At 38.3% G+C, this 20789-nt stretch overlaps 1 protein-coding gene across 2 annotated transcripts in view; it reads right to left on the reverse strand.

The window, feature by feature from the left end:
• SNAPC1 (small nuclear RNA activating complex polypeptide 1) overlaps positions 1-20470 on the reverse strand; it is a 35519-nt gene extending 15049 nt beyond the window's left edge. Inside the window, exons 1-8 of one of the 2 annotated variants that reach the window (XM_044230891.1) lie at positions 20303-20470; positions 17244-17403; positions 16954-17094; positions 16279-16383; positions 7134-7292; positions 4673-4741; positions 3894-3956; positions 1146-1296 (exon numbers count right to left, since the gene is read on the reverse strand). In XM_044230891.1, coding sequence (XP_044086826.1) covers positions 1146-1296; positions 3894-3956; positions 4673-4741; positions 7134-7292; positions 16279-16383; positions 16954-17094; positions 17244-17403; positions 20303-20430 — 976 coding nt within the window. In that variant the 5' untranslated portion in view covers positions 20431-20470. The remainder of the gene's footprint in view (positions 1-1145; positions 1297-3893; positions 3957-4672; positions 4742-7133; positions 7293-16278; positions 16384-16953; positions 17095-17243; positions 17404-20302) is intronic. The other variant, XM_044230892.1, reaches the window with a different exon arrangement.
• Positions 20471-20789: the final 319 nt, after the last annotated feature.

Genomic DNA, 20789 nt, shown 5'->3' on the forward strand with positions numbered 1-20789 from the left:
TAGCTATTTCACTTTTGGACAAATTATTTATTTATAAACCTAAATTTCATCATCTATGAAATGATGAATTTGTAACTCTTAGGATCCCTTTAAGCAGTAAGATTCTAAGGATCTAAGATAATTAATTCATTTGTTTATATTAAATCTCACAAGGTTCAAACCAGTATATAATCCCTTTTAATAAAGAAAGAACAGGGAGGGGAAGTTGTAAAACAAGATTCATTATCCCTTGCTGAGTCTCAAAAGACTTTAAAAAGTTACCTTTCAAAAAATGGGCAGAAGATATGAACAGACACTTCTCCAATCAAGAAATACAAATGGCTATCAGACACATGAAAAAATGCTCATCATCATTAGCCCTCAGGGAGATTCAAATTAAAACCACATTGAGATATCACCTTACACCAGTTAGAATGGCCAAAATTAACAAAACAGGAAACAACATGTGTTGGAGAGGATGTGGAGAAAGGGGAACCCTCTTACACTGTTGGTGGGATTGCAAGTTGGTGCAGCCTCTTTGGAGAACAGTGTGGAGATTCCTCAAGAAATTAAAAATAGAGCTTCCCTACGACCCTGCAATTGCACTCCTGGGTATTTACCCCAAAGATACAGATGTCGTGAAAAGAAGGGCCATCTGTACCCCAATGTTTATAGCAGCAATGGCCACAGTCGCCAAACTATGGAAAGAACCAAGATGCCCTTCAACGGATGAATGGATAAGGAAGATGTGGTCCATATACACTATGGAGTATTATGCCTCCATCAGAAAGGACGAATATCCAACTTTTGTAGCAACATGGACGGGACTGGAAGAGATTATGCTGAGTGAAATCAGTCAAGCAGAGAGAGTCAATTATCATATGGTTTCACTCATTTGTGGAGCATAACCAATAGCATGGAGGACAAGGGGCGTTAGAGAGTAGTAGGGAATTTGGGTAAATTGGAAGGGGAGGTGAACCATGAGAGACTATGGACTCTGAAAAACAGTCTGAAGGGTTTGAAGTGGTGGGGGGGTGGGAGGTTGGGGTACCAGGTGGTGGGTATTATAGAGGGCACAGCTTGCATGGAGCACTGGGTGTGGTGAAAAAATAATGAATAATGTTTTTCTGAAAATAAATAAATTGGGGGGAAAAAAAAAAAGTTACCTTTGTTTCTAGAAGACATCTTCCTTCCTGCTAACTTCAATGTTTCTTTGTTTCTTTTTTTCCTAGTTGCTTTGATTTGTCCTTGACCAGACGCAGAATCAGAGTCAGAAGAGTCAAGTTTGACTTGACGATGCCTTCTTGACTTGGATGCCTTAAGAGTCAGAAATCCAGTTAACCACAATAAATCACAAAATGAATCCAACTAATAGACAATTTAGCAAAAGACAAAATACACAAAGATGGGGGAAAATAACTCGTAAAAAGCACCATTATACTGGCTTGCTTAATACTTGTTGCATATAAATACACTCTTTAATCTTTATAACAGGAAATATCCTCTTTTATCTTTATAACAGGAAGGCTTCTTGCAACTGTCATCACCATCTACTCAAATTGGGTAAAAAAATGTAGTTGTTGGGTTAAAATGTAGTTGTTGCATGGCTGGGAAACAGGTATAAAGGATGAGTACTGTTTTTTACTGTCTACTAACTTAGTCTCCCTTTCTTCTAAGAACATTTATGTTCCCTAGTTATCACCATGTATCTTGAGTGGAATCACTTGACACCTGGCTCCAGGTATGTGCCGCTCATCTAGTCAAAAGTTTCACATCACCATGGCCACTGATTTGTTCAGGGGTGGGCATGTGATCTCCACCATAGCTCAATTTTAGAATTCTGTGTAACTATTAGGAAGGAAAATTCTCCCTTTCCATTGAATCCACAGCTGGAAACATGCATAGTTGGCTGTCAGGAACACTTGAAGACAATGAAAGCAACATAAAAGGTGAAAAACAAAGGAACACTGCAAGGACATTTTAATTATTTTCAATCAATGAATTCCCTTACTTGCTTAAGCAGAGTCCTTACAGGAGTTTTCAGCTAATGCTGAAATCCAGGTATTAACAACTATTAAAAAATTACCATTCATTATATTTTAATTGCACCTCAATAAAGAAAAAACCTGCAGCTATCCTACGACACACTCTTCTAACACTTTATGGGAATTACAATTTAATTCTCATCATGTTTTAAGATACACACTAAACATCAATTAGCACTATATAATGTGGGCAGTTCTGGTTTAAAACAATTTGGATTAGTTAACTTATTGTCCTTGGTGCTTTCATTCAACAATATTTTGTGCTCAATTCACTGTGTGGGATAACAAATATGTAACACTTAACTAATCTACAATCACTTTTAATTTTTTATTTATTCCTTTTCATTTCTACAACTAGAACATGATAGTAATTTCCCACAGAAAAAAGAACTCCTATATTCATGAAAACAATCCAGGAAAAAATATGGGATTAAGCACATAAATTTATCCGTGTTCTCCCCTCAAATCCCACTAAAATGAAAGTGAGAAAATTTCTGAATAAACTCCCAAAACAAAAGTAATAGAAAACAATGGAGCTGCTAAAAAAAAAAAAAAAATTGGTAGTAGGAACAGTGAGTGACAGCTGACTTAACAGAACGAAGTCCGAAATCTAATTGCCTGTATTGAGAAAGTTACTATAAACCAAACTGATCCAAGTGGGTCAGGAATTAGAATCATTAGAAATGGGTCTAAAAAATGGGTCTAAAGAAGAAATGGGTCTAAAAAAAAGCATTAGTGTCCCGTTTCCCAACCTCAACACTACACAGCTGACCTCCCACAGAAAACAGGAGGCTTGCTCTCTGGAGAGGCTAAACCAGAGAAGCTATAGGCCTGAGGAATGGTATAGTTGAGGAAGAGGACAAAGCCTCTTACTGAAAATAGAGAAGTTAGTGAAACTTGCATAAGGAATGGTAAGCCTCTTGATTATTCTCTCTGTAGGCTCCCCAAACACTGGTAGTTGAGCCTATTTGCCCGTCTTTTCCCCAGACAAAGGAACGGAATGGAGGTTGCTCTCTGGTAAAAATGATGAGATCCAACAAAAAGAAATACTGAGGTTAAAAAGTCATATCTCCACATGACCACTCTTAAATATGATCTGAGGCTCTTTAAACATTTGAAAAAAGCCACCAAAATGAAAGAGATCAAAATAAACAAAACAGCAACTCTGGGGGAAAAGACATAAACTTCAAAACACTGTTATTAACATCCTCAAGAACATAAAAGATAAAGATACTGCATCAGAAAAAAAAACATTTTTTAAAGAAAAGATTCAGGGAAGAAAATAAAAAACCCTTAGCAATAAAAAAAAAGTCATGGAGCACCTGGGTGGCTCAGTGGGTTAAAAAAAAAAGTAAGCAAAAATAAAAAATTCAATATAATGATTCAGAAGACAAAGTTTAAGCAATCTCCCTGAAAATAGAGATTGAAAACAGAAACAAAAATAAAATAAAAATTCAAGAGAAGGAGCAAAAATGTAGCAAATGCTATCAAAGAAACAAACAAACAAAAAAACCAAAAACTTCTTAGAAATGAAAGTTGTCTGATCAAAAGGATGCCTGCCAGGACAGCCAAAGACAATGATGGAAAAAAGACCCACACCAACTTACATTATCATAAATTTCAAAACTCAAGGGATAGAGAGAAAATCCTAAAACTTTCCATGATCAGGAATACTAAAAGCTGGAAGACCATAAAAAGCAAAGGCATCAAAATTCCAGATAAATACCATTAGAGATAACTAAAAGAGAAAAAGCTCTATAGGATTATTAGACTTTAAACTATTCATGTATTACTCTAATGAAAAATAAAAATACTGTTAAAAAAGCATCCTGTCAATTCCTAAATTATCTTATGAAAGAAATAACTTACCTGAACGACAACTGAAAAGGCCTTTGATTTTATTCTCGCTAAAGATTCTGCCCTTTCACATCTCTGGATAAAACATAAACAGGAAGGAGAAAAAGAAACATAAATATTAACAGAAATTAATTGATTCCCAACTATTTTGTTATCAGAAATAAGATCTGAGACAGAACGTAGGGTCAAAGAAGTTAACATTCATTGGACTCATATTGACCAAAGACATATAAAAACACACCACATTCTCATAGCAGGTCCACAATACCATCTCTATGGCTACTGACTGTTATTATTTAGGATGTAAAGAGGTTCATATGAATGAAAGCGTTAGTGATTAAGGCCATCACCCCTCCTCATCTGTGCCCAAAAATGGTTCCTTGTCTTATCAACTAAGATAGATAAAAACTCTGTGGAGGCAGAAGCAGTAAATAATAACAAGCCCTCCACACTGGTTGAAAGTCAGACAACAAGTAAGAAAAGACATAATGCAAAAACTCTGCTGTCTGTGTAAGGGCAGAGAGCACCCTCCACAGTTATCTTCCTCTTTCCCTGCAGAAACACTTACCATCCTTGCTTCCAATCTATACTTGATGTGTCTTTCATACAGTTTCCAGAAAAGAACAAACTAATTCTTCAGAGAACTGATGTTTCAGAATTATCTGAGATAATTGTGATAATAGTGACCAAGGGTCATGATACTTGTATACAGAATCAGAGCCACATATCAAACGAAAAGAAGTTAACTTAACTATTGCCCCATAAATAATCATATAGTGAATTTTTCTGACCTCTGATTCTTGTGAATTTCCTTCTCTCTTTTCTTCTCCATCTTTAACTTTTGATTTTAAGGGTGGATTCTGAAAGAACGAAAATGTAATATATATACATTTATAATTCAAATTAACTAAAAATCAATTGCAAATCATTCCAGAGCAATGAGAATCATTTAGTTACTACAAAACTAAACGATTATTTCACATTATTACAGCATGGTTCACCACCTGACATTAATATCAAGGTCAGGTTTCAGAACAGTTTTAAAATTTATCAATTTAATGTCTGAATCCTCCTAACTAATGAAGGAAAACACACACTTCATACAGCAGTAAGAAAATTGGTTTATCCTCCTTTCTTTCAGGCTTTTAGAGGTCTTAGTAATGCTAATTAGAGAGCTTACTAAAAGATATACTATTAAAAGAAAAAGGCGCCTGGGTGGCTCAGTGGGTTAAGCCGCTGCCTTCGGCTCAGGTCATGATCTCAGGGTCCTGGGATCGAGTCCCGCATCGGGCTCTCTGCTCGGCAGGGAGCCTGCTTCCTCCTCTCTCTCTCTGCCTGCCTCTCTGCCTACTTGTAATCTCTCTCTGTCAAATAAATAAATAGAATCTTTAAAAAAAAAAAAAAAAAGAAAAAGAAAAAGGTACGGGACGCCTGGGTGGCTCAATTGGTTAAGCAGCTGCCTTCGGCTCAGGTCATGATCCCAGCATCCTGGGATCGAGTCCCACATCGGGCTCCTTGCTCGGCAGGGAGCCTGCTTCTCCCTCTGCCTCTGCCTGCCATTCTGTCTGCCTCTGTTCACTCTCTCTCCCTCTCTCTCTCTGACAAATAAATAAAATATTTTTAAAAAAAAGAAAAAGGTACTATCAAAGCACTATAACAGAGTATCTAATAGATTTTTACATGAATTGCTTAGGTCATTTGTGTAACCCATTTGTAACAAAGTATTCAATCTAAAATGTGCTGTCTCTCATTAAAATAAATGGGTGCACAAGAAGCAAACTGTTTCCTCTTTTCCAAGACTATCAGCTTATCACTTTATCTTTTCTAAAATTAAGTTCTGAGCCAGCCCTTTTTTTTTTAACCAGCTCCCTTTATACAATGAAAAGCCAAAAAGTGGGAGCAAATCTTTCTAAAAGACAATATATAAAATAATACCACCTATGTAGCATTTGTGAAAACACTAATACATTATCAGATACATAGTAAGTCATCAGAAATTATGTTTTTATTTTTTCCTAAAAGGATTTACTAAAATAAGATGGAATAGTGGTTTAAAAGTTAAATTGAGCAAAGCTGATTTCCAGAGTAAAAAAGTTTCTCTAGGTGAAAACGTTACTGTGGAAAATGGGCAGCCTAGCATCAGTATTTGGATCAGAAAACTAAACAGAAGATTTGTGTTGACGAGATTTGTAAATGGATAAACCCAGTCAGGAAGAGCATGCCCAATCACAACGGAAGAAGCCACAACTCAGGCCTGGCAGTCTGCTGCCATGCAGAAAAATGGAACCAGGGTTTCCGAACCACTGAATTTTTAATAATATTTTTTAGCCTTATTTATTTATTTTATTTTTTTTTTAAAGATTTTATTTATTTATTTGACAGAGAGAAATCACAAGTAGATGGAGAGGCAGGCAGAGAGAGAGAGAGGGAAGCAGGCTCCCTGCTGAGCAGAGAGCCCGACATGGGACTCGATCCCAGGACCCTGAGATCATGACCTGAGCCGAAGGCAGCGGCTTAACCCACTGAGCCACCCAGGCGCCCTTATTTATTTATTTTAGAGAGAGAAAGGGCATGGGCATGGGAAGAAGGGCAAAGGCAGAGGGGAAGAATCTCAAGCAGATTCTGTGCTGAGCCCATAGCCCAACACAGTATTCGATCTCACAACCCTGAGATCACGACCTGAGCCAAAAATCAAGAGTTGGATGTTTAACCAACTGAGCCACCCAGGCATTCCCCCAAACCACTTACTTTTAAGAGAAGTTGGATGTCCGCAATTTTAAATGAAGTCACAAAAATTTAAATTCTAGTGATTAATTCAACATTTTAAAGCAGTGTTAGGATCAACACCGTATCAAAGAAACCACACCTGTGTGTAGGATCTGACTCAAAGACAGCCAGTGTGCAACCTCTGGAAAATGCTAAATTACAAAGATTATAATAAATCTGTGGTATACCAAGATTATAGTTACACTGATATTATACATAATGTGCATTATTTAACACATACTATAGAATTGCTACTAATAATTGTTTAATTATATAATTACATAACAAAATCTGTTTGTAAGGTTAAATAACATCACATAGCTGATAACTGGCAAAGCCAGAGCTAGAAAAATAAAGCCCTCAAAATCGTAACTCTAGAAACATATAGCCACTCAACTAAGCTGCCTCTCAATTTTATCACCTCAATCCAGCTATTAGTGTATAAAGCAAATACAATGGTGAGGTATCCAACAAGCAGTCACATACCTTTCTGTCTTTGTGCCACTGCTGATGCTCCAAAACAATGTTCTTAATATTGTCAAAAAAATCATCCTTTATCAAGCTGAGGGCTTTGTCTGGATTGGATTTATCTCCTGAAATTATATGTTTCATGTTCTGATAATGATCGTGAACATTCAGCATTTCCTAAAAGTGAAAAGATGAGTTTTTTATTTCCATTTTTGAGGAGAAACTTATAAGCAAAATCAACACAAAATAAAATCACTAAGTTAATAAGGAATAATAAGCTATAGTATATTGAAAATAATATAATCATGCATCCAAAATAGCACAACTTTACTAATGAAGAGATGATGCCATCTAGCCCAGTATAAAAGTATTAAGTGTACTTATACCAGTGGGAATGTTCTATAAAATGTAAAGCACTATACAAAGGTAAAGAATTAAGAAATAAAAGAAAGTGCATGGGCTTAGAACCTTATAGGCTTGGACACTCAAATCCAGTCTGTACCTTATAGTACTGCACTTTATGGAAATTACTTCTCTGAGCCTCAGTTTCCTTGTTTTTTTTTTTTTTTAAAGATTTTATTTATTTATTTGACAGAGATCACAAGTAGGCAGAGCAGCAGGCAGAGAGGGGGAAGCCGGCTCCCTGCTGAGCAGAGAACCCAATGTGGGGCTCGATCCCAGGACCCTGGGATCATGACCTGAGCTAAGGGCGAGGCTTAAACCGCTGAGCCACCCAGGCGCCCCAGTTTCCTTGTTTTTAAGATTAGGAAAATATCACCTTCTTTATAGGGTTACTAAGATTATTAGTGAGATAACAACATAAAACATCTAACATTGTTCCTGGCACATTTTGAAAACACAACAGATCATAGCCATTATTTTAACCATATAAATAAAGACTCAGAAAAGAAATGACTGGCTCAAGGTCATATTTAAGTAACAGTTAAAATTAAAAATCCCAAGTTTCTTTTTAAAATCTGTTATAGTTATCATAGAAAGTTATATTAGTTTCAGTTGTACAATATAGTGATTCAACAAAACTAGAAGTTCTGGTCCTATTCTTTTCATTTTATTATGCCTCCTTAACCACAAAGCTAGAACTAATGAGTGACAGAATGATGACAAAAATTCAGGTGCTGATGGGCAGACTTAATACTATTTGTGCAGAAGGAAAGTAAGGGAGTATTAAATGTAAGGATTATCAGTGAGAATGGGTCAAAGACTACACTAGGACAGGACAGAGTCAACTGAGGTATTGAGGGATAAGGATCTCAAAGCAGATCTGTGGCAAACCAAAGACCCTAGGTAGTCAGGATAACTTCATACAGAAATTTCTAGGGATAGCCATTCCATAGCCTGGCCCTTCTGACCCTCCTCCCATCTGCATCATTTCAGCTCTAAAATCTTCCACACCTATTTGCTGACATACACAATTTTTTTAAACAGAGGAACCTTTAATCCAACACCATCAGGACCTTCAATCCATACAGAAAAAGAACTTAAAATCAAAATTAAAAAGCATGTTCAAGAAGGTATGTTGAAAAAAAATTAACATTCCACCACCATATTAGTCCACAATCAAAAATTATAATTGGATTCAAATTGTCTTTTTCATTAAGAGAATATGGATAAGAACAATGTAATGTCTTGCTGTTCTAAAACATCCTCTGCCTCTTTATGATTAACCTCAGTACTTCCTGGCAATCCTTTCTGCTATCCCCAAACCTTTTGTTCTTCACAGTGTTTATTCCAAACTTTCTCTATTCTTAATTCCTTGAACCCTCAATGCCATTTCTTAAAGTTCAGACTAATCAGGTCTATTTCTCTTTTTCACAACAAATCATATGAATCCATTTTCACCTCCTTTCCCCAAGTTTCAAAAGAATTATGCCTTCTCCTGCTCAAGGCTAATCTCTCCACTGGGCTTCCATCATGGACTGCCTACCTTCTTTACAGCAGGAACCTTGCATTTCCATCTTTCATAAAACCTCCCCTCAGTGAATCCTCATCCTAAGCCTAAATATAAACTTGAAGTTAAACAAATAATTAAAAATTGTTTAAAACACCTACGTGGCAGGGATATGATAAGGAATAAAATAATCTATACAAAACATCTTGTTTAGCTCCTGTACTATACTACGTAGTATGACTAGACATTTAGTAAACAGATTCCTTCTAACACAGTAATTCTTATCTTTTGGTGAGGGGTGGGGAGGAGTGGGGTTGAAGCATGAACACCTTTGAGAATGTGAAGGTAGTTACGGTACCTCAACCAAACCAAGCCCCCATATTTATGAGAGTTTATCATACAATGCAGGGGGAAAAGGATACATGGACCTTCTGAACACCACCCATGGATCCCAAATTAACAATTTTTGCTTAAAAACAGTTATTTTACAGAGCATACCCAGAGTACTTTCAAAAATCAATTTGTTGGTTAAGCATCTGACTCTTAATCTCACCTCAGGTCATGATCTCATAGGTCCTGAGATTAAGCCCCACGACCCGCTCCACATTCAGTAGGCAGTCTGCTTGAGAATCGCTCTCCTTCATCCCCTCCCCCAGTCTCACACACACACGCTTTCCCTCGCTCTCAAATAAATCAATGTCTTTAAAAAAAATCAATTTTTAAAGATTGCTACCTTAACTATAAACATAACAGATGAAATCTGACAGGCTAAAGCTATTAGAATATGGTAGCATCTAAAATACAGAGAAACATTTGAGCAAATTGAAAATCTGATCCCTCTTTCACTCCTGATACAAGAAAAGATTGAATACGGTTGAGAAAAAAAAAGAAGTAACATTTGTCAAGAGTCCACTATGTGCCACATATCATCCTCAGCATTATTCAGACATAATTCAGTTTCAATTCTTAAAATTGGATGAAATAAGAATGGTAATCCTAATATTAAAGAGGGGGAAACTAAGGATTAAAGAACTTAAAAAACCTGACCCAAGCTAGTACCTGGTTAGACTCACTTGCTCATGAGAATTCTCTCTCCCTTTATGTGTGCTATTCATTCTTTTAACATGTGAATATATCATCAATTATTAGGTTGTAGTCCTGATAATGGGTATTGTTTTAAACTCAGGGCGGTGTTTTACCATGCATGTAAAACTTTATGACTCTCACTACTGATCCATGTAAAAGAAGATTTTTTTCTTAATATTGAACAACTGAAATAAAATACCAAAATACATTAGATGGTAAAGCTACTTTAAGACTGGCCTCTTAGGGGCGCCTGGGTGGCTCAGTGGGTTAAAGCCTCTGCCTTCGGCTCAGGTCATGATCCCAGGGTTCTGGGATCGAGCCCCACATTGGGCTCTCTGCTCAGCAGGTAGCCTGCTTCCTCCTCTCTCTGCCTGCCTCTCTGCCTACTTGTGATCTCTGTCTGTCAAATAAATAAAATCTTAAAAAAAAAAAAACTGGCCTCAGGTGGAGGGGGGCCAAGAAAGCAGAGAAGTAAGAGACCCTGTTTCAACGGGTCCCCTAAAGTGTGCTAAATATCTACCAGAACACTCTGAACACCCATAAAATCAGCCTGAGATGTAATAATATACACTTCTGGATCTCCACGGGGGCAGAAGACATCAGTGGAAAGGGTGCACCTTGCTTAGATCGTGGTTGATATAGTCAGCTACACATCCCCTTAACCACCTCTCACCGAAATGATGAGGAGGAAGAACACCCAACAGAGGAAAAATCCAAAGACTGTGCCCTCTTCCCTAGAACTGCTGGGCTGGATATGGACATAAACAATATGTCAGAAAGGGAATTCAGGGCAACAACTATCCAGGCAATGGCTAGGCTGGAGAAAACCAATATGAGATCCAAATTCCTCTAAATACTCTAACAGCTAGGGTAACCGAGGCAGAAGACAGAATTAGTGATTTAGAGGACAAACTGATAGAGGAAAAGATCAAGAGGAGGCCTGGAAAAAACAGCTTAGAAGCCACGAAAAAAGAATTAGGGAAATAAATGACACCATGAAACATTCCAACGTCAGAATTATTGGGATCCCTGAGGGGATGGAGAAAGAGAGAAGACTAGAAAATATTGTTGAAAAAATTCTGGATAAAAATTTCCCCAGTCTGGGAAATGGAACAAGCATTTGTGTCCTGGAGGCAGAAAAGACACCCACCAAGATCAACAAATCTAGAAAGATCTCCAGACATTTGATTGCAAAATTCATGAATCATAATTTTAGACAAGAGGTTCTAAGTGCAGCTAGGGGGAAGAGATTCCTTATGTACAGAGGAACGTCCATCAGGATACCATCAGACCTGTCCACAGAAACCTGACAAGCCAGAAAGGGCTGGCAAGACATATTCAGGGCACTAAATGAGAACATGCAGCCAAGAATACTTTATCCAGCAAGGTTGACACTCAAAATGGATGGAGAGATAAAAAGCTTCCATGACCAGCAAGGTGTAAAAGAGTATGTGACCACCAAGCCAGCACTACAAGAAACATTAAGGGGGGCTTCTATAAAATAAGAAAGAACCCAAGAGTGACATAGAACAGAAATTCACAGAGACAATCTATAGAAACAAGGACTTCACAGGCAACATGCTGTCAATAAAAACTTATCTTTCAATAATCACTCTCAACATGAATGGCCTAAATGCTCCCATAAAATGGTACAGGGTTGCAGACTGGATAAAACGACAGGACCCGTCCATATGCTGTCTACAAGAGACACATTTGGAACCAAAAGATACATCCAGACTGAAAGTGAAGGGATGGAGAATCATCTTTTATGCCAACGGTCCTCAAAAGAAAGCCGGGGTAGCGATTCTCATATCAGATAAATCAGATTTTAAACTAAAGACTGTATTCAGAGATACAGAAGGACACTACATCATTCATAAAGGGTCTATCCACCAAGAAGATCTAACAATTATAAATATATATGCCCCCAATATGGGAGCAGCCAACTACATAAGCCAACTGTTAATCAAAATAAAAAGCCATATTGATATGAATACATTAATTATAGGGGATCTTAACATGCTACTCTCAGTAGCAGACAGATTATCCAAGCAGAAAATTAATAAGGAAACAAGAGCTTTGAATGACACATTGGACCAGATGGACCTCATAGATATATACAGAACATTCCACCCTAAAACAACAGAATATTCATAATTTTCTAGTACAATGGAACTTTCTCCAGAACAGACCACATACTGGGTCACAAATCAGGGCTCAACTGATACCAAAAGATTGAGATTATTCCCTGCATATTCTCAGACCACAATGCTTTAAAACTGGAACTCAACCACAAGAAAAAGTTTGAAAGGAATTAAAAACTTGGAAGCTAAAGACCAACCTGCTTAAGAATGTTTGGATCAACCAGGAAATCAAAAAAGAACTTAAACAATTCATGGAAACCAATGAGAATCAAGACACATCGGTCTAAAACCTATGGGATATAGCAAAGGGGGAAAGACACAGCCATCCAAACCTCACTCAAAAAAACTGAAAAATCTAGAACACACCAGCTCTCTTTACACCTTAAAGAACTGGAAAATCAACAAATTAAGCCAACCCGTGCACAAGAAGGGAAATAATCAAGATCAGAGCAGAGATCAATGAGTTAGAAACTAGACATATAGTAGAACACATCAAAAAAACTAGAAGCTAGTTCTTTGAAAGAATCAATAAGATTGATAACCACTGGCTAAACTAATCCAAAAGAAAAGAGAGAGGACCCAAATTAATAAAATTATGAGTGAAAGAGGACAGATCACAACTAACACCAAGGAAATAGAAACAATCATCAGAAATTACTATTCAACAGTTATATGCCAATAAGTTAAGCAACCTAGATGAAATGGATGCATTCCTGGAAGCCTATAAACTTCCAAGACTTAAACAGGAAGAAACTGACAACCTGAACAACACTGAAGCAGTGATCAAAAACCCTCCCAAAAAACAAGAGCCCAGCACTTGATGGATTCCCTGAGGAATTCTACCAAACATTCAAAGAATACCTATTCTCTTCAAAATAATGGAAACAGAAGGAAAATTTCCAGACTCTTTCAATGAAGCCAGCATTACCCTGATCCCCAAACCAGGCAAAGATCCCATCAAAAAGGAGAATTTCAAACCAATTTTCCTGATGAATATGGATGCCAAGATTTTCAACAAGATCTTAGCTAACAGGATCCAATAGTACATTATGAAGATTATCTACCATGATCAGGTGGGATTTACCTCTGGGATGCAAGGGTGGTTCAGTTTTTGGAAATCAATCAGTGAGACAGAACAAATCAATAAGAGGAGAGAGAAGAACCACATGGTCTTCTCAATTGATGCAAAAAAAGCATTTAGCCAAATACAGCATCCGTTCCTGATTAAAACTTTTCAAAGTATAGGGATAGAGGGAATATTCCTCAACTTCATAAAACCTATCTATGAAAAACCCACAGCGAAAATCATTCTCAGTGGAGAAAAGCTGAAAGCCTTCCCTTTGAGATCAGGAACAGGACAAGGATGCCCACTCTCGCCACTGTTGTTCAACATAGTACTGGAAGTCCTAGCAACAGCAATCAGACAAAAAGAAATAAAAGATATTCAAATTGGCAAATAAGAAATCAAACTCTCTCTCTTCACAGATGACATGATCCTTTATATGGCAAACCCAAAAGACTCCACCCCCAAACTACTAGAACTCATACAGCAATTCAGTGATGTGGCTGGATACAAAATCAATGCATAGAAATCAGTTGCTTTCCTACACACTAACAATGAAAACACAGAAAGGGAGATTAGAGAATCAATTCCATTTACTATAGCACCAAGAACCATAAGATACCTGGGAATAAAAGTAACCAAAGGATCTGTACTCAAGGAACTACAGAACACTCATGAAAGAAATTGAAGACACAAAAAGATGGATAAGTTTTCCATGCTCATGATCAGAAGAAGAAACATTGTTAAAATGTCTACACTGCCTAGAGCAATCTATACTTTCAATGCCATCCCGATCAAAATTCCACCAGCATTTTTCAAAGTGCTAGGACAATCCTGAAATTTGTATGGAACTAGAAAAGACCCCAAATTGCTAATGAAATGTTGAAAAAGAAAAAACTGGGGGCATCACGTTTCCTGATTTCAAGCTTTACTGCAAAGCTGTGATTACCAAGACAGCATGGTACTGGCACAAAAACACACACACAGACCAGTGGAACAGAATAGAGAGCCCAGACATGGACCTGCAACTGTGTGGTCAAATAATCTTCAACAAAGCAGGAAAAAGTATCCAGTGGAACAAAAGACACTCTCTTCAACAAATGGTGCTGGGAAAATTGGACAGCTATGTTTAGAAGAATGAATTCTGACCATTTTCTTATACCACACACAAAGAGAAACTCAAAACAGAAAAAGACTTCAACATGAAGCAGGAATCTATCAAAATCCTAGAGGCGAACATAGGCAGTAACCTCTTCAACATTGGCCACAGCAACTTCTTTCAAGACATGTCTCCAAAAGCAAAGGAAACAAAAGCAAAAATGAACTTTTGGGACTTCATCAAGATCAAAAGCTTCTGCACAGCAAAGGAAACAGTCAACAAAACAAAGGGGCAACCCACAGAATGGGAGAAGATATTCACAAATGATACCAAAGACAAAGGGTTGATATCCAAGATCTATAAAGAACTCCTCAAACTCAAGACTCAAAAAATAGATTACCACGTCAGAAAATGGGCAGAAGACATGAGCAGGCACTACTCCAAAGAAGACATACAAATGGCTAACAGACACATAAAAAAATGCTCATCATCATTAGCCATCAGGGAAATTCAAATCAAAACCACATTGAGATACCACCTTACACCAGTTAGAATGGCCAAAATTAACAAGCAGGAAACAACAAGTGTTGGAGAAGATGTGGAGAAAGAGGAATCCTTTTACACTGTTGGTGGGAATGCAAGTCGGTGCAGCCACTTTGGAAAACAGTCTTGAGATTCCTTAAGAAATTAAAAATAGAGGTACCCTATAACGCTGCAATTGCACTACTGGGTATTTACCCCAAAGATACAGATGTAGTGAAAAGATAGGCCATCTATAGCCCAATGTTCCTAGGAACAATTGCCGCAATTGCTAAATTGTGGAAAGAGGCAAGATGCCCTTCAACAGACAAATGGATAAAGAAGATATGGTCCATATATATAGTGGAATATTATGCCTCCATCAGAAAGGATGAGTACCAACTTTTGTATCAACATGGACGGGACTGGAGGAGATTGAGTGAAATAAGTCAAGCAGAGAGAGTTAATTATTATATGGTTTCACTTACTTGTGGAGCATAAGGAATAACATGGGGGACATTAGTAGGAATGGAAAAGTGAATTGGGGGAAATTAGAAGGGGAGACGAACCATGATAGACTGTGCACTCTGACAAACAAACAGGGTTTTGGAGGGAGCGGGGTGCAGGGTTAGGTGAGCCTGGTGGTGGGTATTAAGGAGGGCATGTATTGCATGGCACACTGGGTATGGTGCATAAAAAATGAATCTTGGAACACTGAAAAAATAAAAAAAAGAGTGTACATCTTATCCATAATTGTTGATTTCAAATTTTTATCGAATAGCCTCATTGTTATTCAGTAAGTTTTTAAATAAACATGTAAAAGGGAACTTAGGAAATGAACACATTTTATTTTTTTAAAGATTTTATTTATTTGACAGACAGAGATCACAAATAGGCAGAGAGGCAGGCAGAGAGAGAGGAGGAAGCAGGCTCCCCACTGAGCAGAGAGCCCGATGTGGGGCCTGATCCCAGGGCCCTGGGATCATGACCTGAGCGGAATGCAGAGGCTTTAACCCACTGAGCTACCCAGGTGCCCTAAATTTTTGTTTTATAACCTATCTAAAGTCAAATACAAATGGTGGTTTTCAGTATTTGAATCTAAATACCCAAGTTCAAATACAGTCTTCTACATCTTTTTGCTTCTGAGTTTCCAGATTTGTTCCATAAATTTTCATATATTAGGGTGTATTATTTCTGTTACTTTGGAGGAAAAATAAGCATTCTATCAACAGTTAAATTCATTAGAAACAACTTCAGTACCCCATAGATAAAGGTATAACTTCAATATATAGTAAATAATAACAATTTTTTTTTAATTTCAAGGGCAGAAAAAACAAATTTACCTCTAATACATCGGAAGTGATAAGTTTCATTACACGATCATTTGGGTCCTTAAATTCTTCTGTAACTTCAGCTCGCTGAATTTTCTTCTTCATCCTATATGATAGCTAGATGATAATGAATGTCTTTTAAAGGATATTTTTTAGATAATCCATTTTCCAAAGACTACTAGAATTTTAAAATAACCTTTAAGATGCCATGCCATATGCTTCTAACTTCAGATGATATTCAGACAAGTTACATGATTTGCCAGCTGATGTCAGAACTAGAATTAGGACTTAATGCTCTTTCAATCTAGTGTCTCATCAGTCATTAAGACTGAAGAAATAAATTTTATTAGTGGAGGTTTCAACTTTTCACCAATTGACATTAAAATTCCTTGGTCCTCTTTCAGTAACCTAATGTCTGAAAAGGGAAATAAGCAAATGGCAGATGCCTAATCTAATTTCTTCTAACAATTTAATAGACGGCATTTAGAAACACTGCATTTAAAAGCAAAGACTAAATTGTTTGCAAAAGAAAAATAATTAGAAAGCATTTTCTCCTATTTTAAGAAACCTTTCCAGAAGTATGAGAAATTACATGGTATCTTTTCCACTTCATGGAGACTGAGGTGCTTTATGAACAATAAAGCATTAGTTCTCATTTTGAAAAATGATCTATTTTAGACAACATACCAATTTGGGCATAGCTGTAAAGTGAAATGCTTTGTCTAGTCGTAGTTTCCTAAAAATATATGCTGCATCAAAATGTTGTGCATTTATCAAATCTTGCTGAAATTTTAAAACTTCATCCCAATCCTTCAGGGCAACTCTAATCTACAAACAAAAGTTAAAAAGTTGTTACTAAAGGTAAATCTTCTTCACAAATGTATTATATTTTTGAAACACTGGCATTCCTATTAAAATCAGTTTGTTGTAAAAATCTTGTACCTATTTCCTATGTTGCTGAGGGAAACAAGTATTACCTTTTGCTTTGGTTGACACAGTTGGGTGTTATATAATCCGTATAGCAGATACAACGCACCAACTCTGATCTGGAAGGTGTATGGAGGTAAAAAATATTGCCAAGCCAAAGCTATCGCTTCTTTTGTAAAATTGTTCTTTTCTAAATTTCTCATTCTACCACTAGGAAACAAAGAGAAAATATATTAGGACTCTCAGTAAACAAGTAATGAACAAAAATTAGAAGACGTATATTCTAGCAGCTGCTAGAAACTGAAGAGGCAGTCCACATCTGATCCTTTCATGATCAAGCATGACTTAATTTTCTGCTGTGCTTCTTACCCTGAGGCACAGGCATATAGTAGGTAAACATAGTGCTCTTTCTTTTTTTTTTAGATTTTATTTTATTTATTAGAGAGAGAGAGAGACAGTGAGAGAGAGAATGAGCGAGGGGAAGGTCAGAGAGCGAAGCAGACTCCCCATGGAGCTGGGAACCTGATGTGGGACTCGATCCCGGGACTCCAGGATCACGCCCTGAGCCAGAGGCAGTCGTTTAACCAACTGAACCACCCAGGCGTCCCCATAGTGCTCTTTCTAAAGCATCAAATTTACTTGCTGAATTGGTGAGCAAAAAGGGAGAGGTTACAAATTATTCCCGGGTAAAAATTTTAAACATTTAAAATATTAAAGGGACACCTGGGTGGCTCAGTCGGTTAAGCCGCTGCCTTTGGCTCAGGTCATGATCCTGAGGTCCTGGGATCGAGTCCCGCATTGGGATCCTTGTCCAGCAGGGAGCCTGCTTCTCTCTCTGCCTCTGCCTGTGACTCTGCCTGCTCTCTGACAATAAATAAATAAGAAATCTTTAAAAAAAAAAATTTAAATATTAAAATAATCATGGTTATATTACAGAATAAAATACAAAAATTAAACGCATTTTACGTATAATGGAGATTTCCTCAATACTCTCAGGGATTCACCATACCCCTTATTTGTCTTTGAGACACCTAGGTGAAAAAGTTAGAGAACCACAATACAATCTAACCCATGACTTCCTCTCAATTCTGCAGGGTAAAGCTCACCAAAGTAAAGAGGGTACAGAGCAGGAAAGCAACTGCTCTATACTCCCAAAGCCTACACTCTTCAAATAATAAATATACTAAAAGAATGCAAAATACTTACTGTTGTATTAGCAACCAAAGCAATTTCTAAAGAAGTAACATCATTCTTCAAGTCGTCCTCACTTTTTTTCTCATTTTAGTTTTTCTTCATTAGCTAAATATTGAGGTAACCCCAGCAAAATTTTCCTTAACTGCCACTTCTCAGGAGAGATGCACTGAAAGACCACAGCTTTTGGATGCAGACAGACACAGTTCTCAGTATCTGCTCTACCACCTATTAGCGGTTTGATCATGGAGATTACTTAACCTCCTTAAGCCTCAATGTCCCCTTTTAAAAAACAAAGATAATTATATACCTGCTTTTCAGAGTTCTTCTATGGATTAAATATATTAAGCTATAAACACATCACATTTAGTAGCCATTAAAAAATTAGTTCCTGGGGTGCCTGGGTGGCTCAGTTGGTTAAGCCACTGCCTTCAGCTCAGGTCATGATCCCAAGGTCCTGGGATGGAGCCCCACATCCAGCTCCCTGCTCTGCAGGAAAACCTGCTTCTCTCTCTCCCTCTGCCTGGCGCACCCCTGCTTGTGCTCGCTCGCTCTCTCTCTCCGTCAAATAAATAAAATCTTCAAAAAAACAAAATTAGTTCCTTTCCTTTCATTAACTGTACAACAAATAGCTCTCTATCCTCAAACCATGCAATGTACAAACTACGTAAGTAATTACTGTATTACGACAAAAAAGAGAACTTTTACTTTTTATTCAGGAAAACACAGAGCTTTAATCACAAGAATTCAGTCCAATTATTTGAATCCAATTATTTAGAATCCAATTATTTAGCTTTTTCACTGTTATGTATGTTATGCCAACGGATACCAAATTCATCCAGTCACTGTCCTCAGAGCTCTGTCCAGCTGAGGGAAAAATTTAAAGCAATAATAATAATAATAATGAATAGTTACAGAGTCCTTAAGCACTTAACATGTATTAGCTCATTTAACCCTCAGAACTACAATGTGAAGTATTATCACTGTCTCCATTCTATAGATACAGAAGCTCAGGCAAACTTCCCCCAAAGTCAGGTTACTCTGCAGACTCACTCAAAATCAGGTAGTGGGGCTCAGTAACCACTCTACTACACTTCACAATACCCTGTGGTAAAAGCCCACAGATAAAATAAGAAGAGTGTTCTAGGAAAAACAGAGTCTGAACGCCTTACTTTAGGAGGGCAAAGGAAGGCTTCCCTAAAGAACTGTCATTTGAGCTTAAAACCGAGTGATGCCGAAGGTGACCTGGCAGAAAAGAGCTGGGGGAAAGCTCCGGGCTTTTGAAACGCCTGAAGAGGGCCACAGGCAGAATGGAGCAAGCGAGGGCATGGAGGGGGAACGGCAGATCAAGTCGGGAGATAAAGCAGATAAAGTCGCTGAGATGGGCTGAGGCCGGTCACGGAGGGTCTTGCCAGGCATATTAGGGAATTTGGGAATTAGGGAAGTTGAGCTTTATCCCAAGGGCAGTGGAAACCACTGGAGTGGTAAGCAGGGGAATGACAGGATCAAATTTGCACTTTAGAAAGGCAACTTTGGTGGTCCTATGAAAAATTAATTCCGCCGTACAGGGGTTTGTCCTTGCCTAGGTGTTTGTTTTGTTTTCAAACACGAGGTTCTAAGAAAACACCACTGCAGGAAGGGGAATGATGGGTGACCTAGGCCGGTACCAGGCAGAGGACCTGGAGAGGAGGGCTGAGAAGGACGGCCGGGCAGAAATAACAGTGAGGAGGACGCCGCAAAAGGATGCAGCCGCCAAGGAAGAAAGCCCGGCAGAGCTGGGGGCAGCATTCTGAGACCGCCGCCTTTCTCAGCCCTTCCCAGGTGCTGCGAGGCGTTGGAGAAGAAAGCAGCTTCCTACGCCCCCCACCCCCCACGCCCCCGACCAGAGAGAGGCGGGCAGCCGAGTAGAAACACCCACCAGAAGATGGTCCCGAACTTCATACTCCTCCAGAGCTCCGTGAAGTCCTCGAAGCGCACACTGTCCGTCTCCTGGAAGCGGCTGAGCAGCGCCTCGCAGTCAGTCTGCAGGCCTGGAGGAGTCCCCATGACTGCGAAGCCCAAACACCACACGCGGACCAGCCCGCCGCTGTCGCCGAGGAAACCGGGACCGGACGTTCCGCCTCTAAAAGTGACGCACATACGCTCCGTGACGTATTATCCGGGCCCGTTAGCTCCGCCTCCAGCCGGACTCGTGCGAACCGTGGTATTGCTTACTGCGCATGAGTGAATGCCAGTTCATTTTACCTCCTCAGCTCTCCTTAACATAGGGAGCTAAGGGAAGTCCTTTAAATTTCACTGAAGAGGTTTGTATGTCAAGTGTCCTGTGAGCCCAAGAAGTATTTTAGGAGTGCATTAGGCTGTCTTGTGTAAATTGGCTTTACCCTTACTGTCACCTTTCTTTAAAG

Source organism: Neovison vison, chromosome 13, assembly GCF_020171115.1.
Source record: "Neovison vison isolate M4711 chromosome 13, ASM_NN_V1, whole genome shotgun sequence".
NCBI classification, from domain to species: Eukaryota; Metazoa; Chordata; class Mammalia; order Carnivora; family Mustelidae; genus Neogale; species Neogale vison.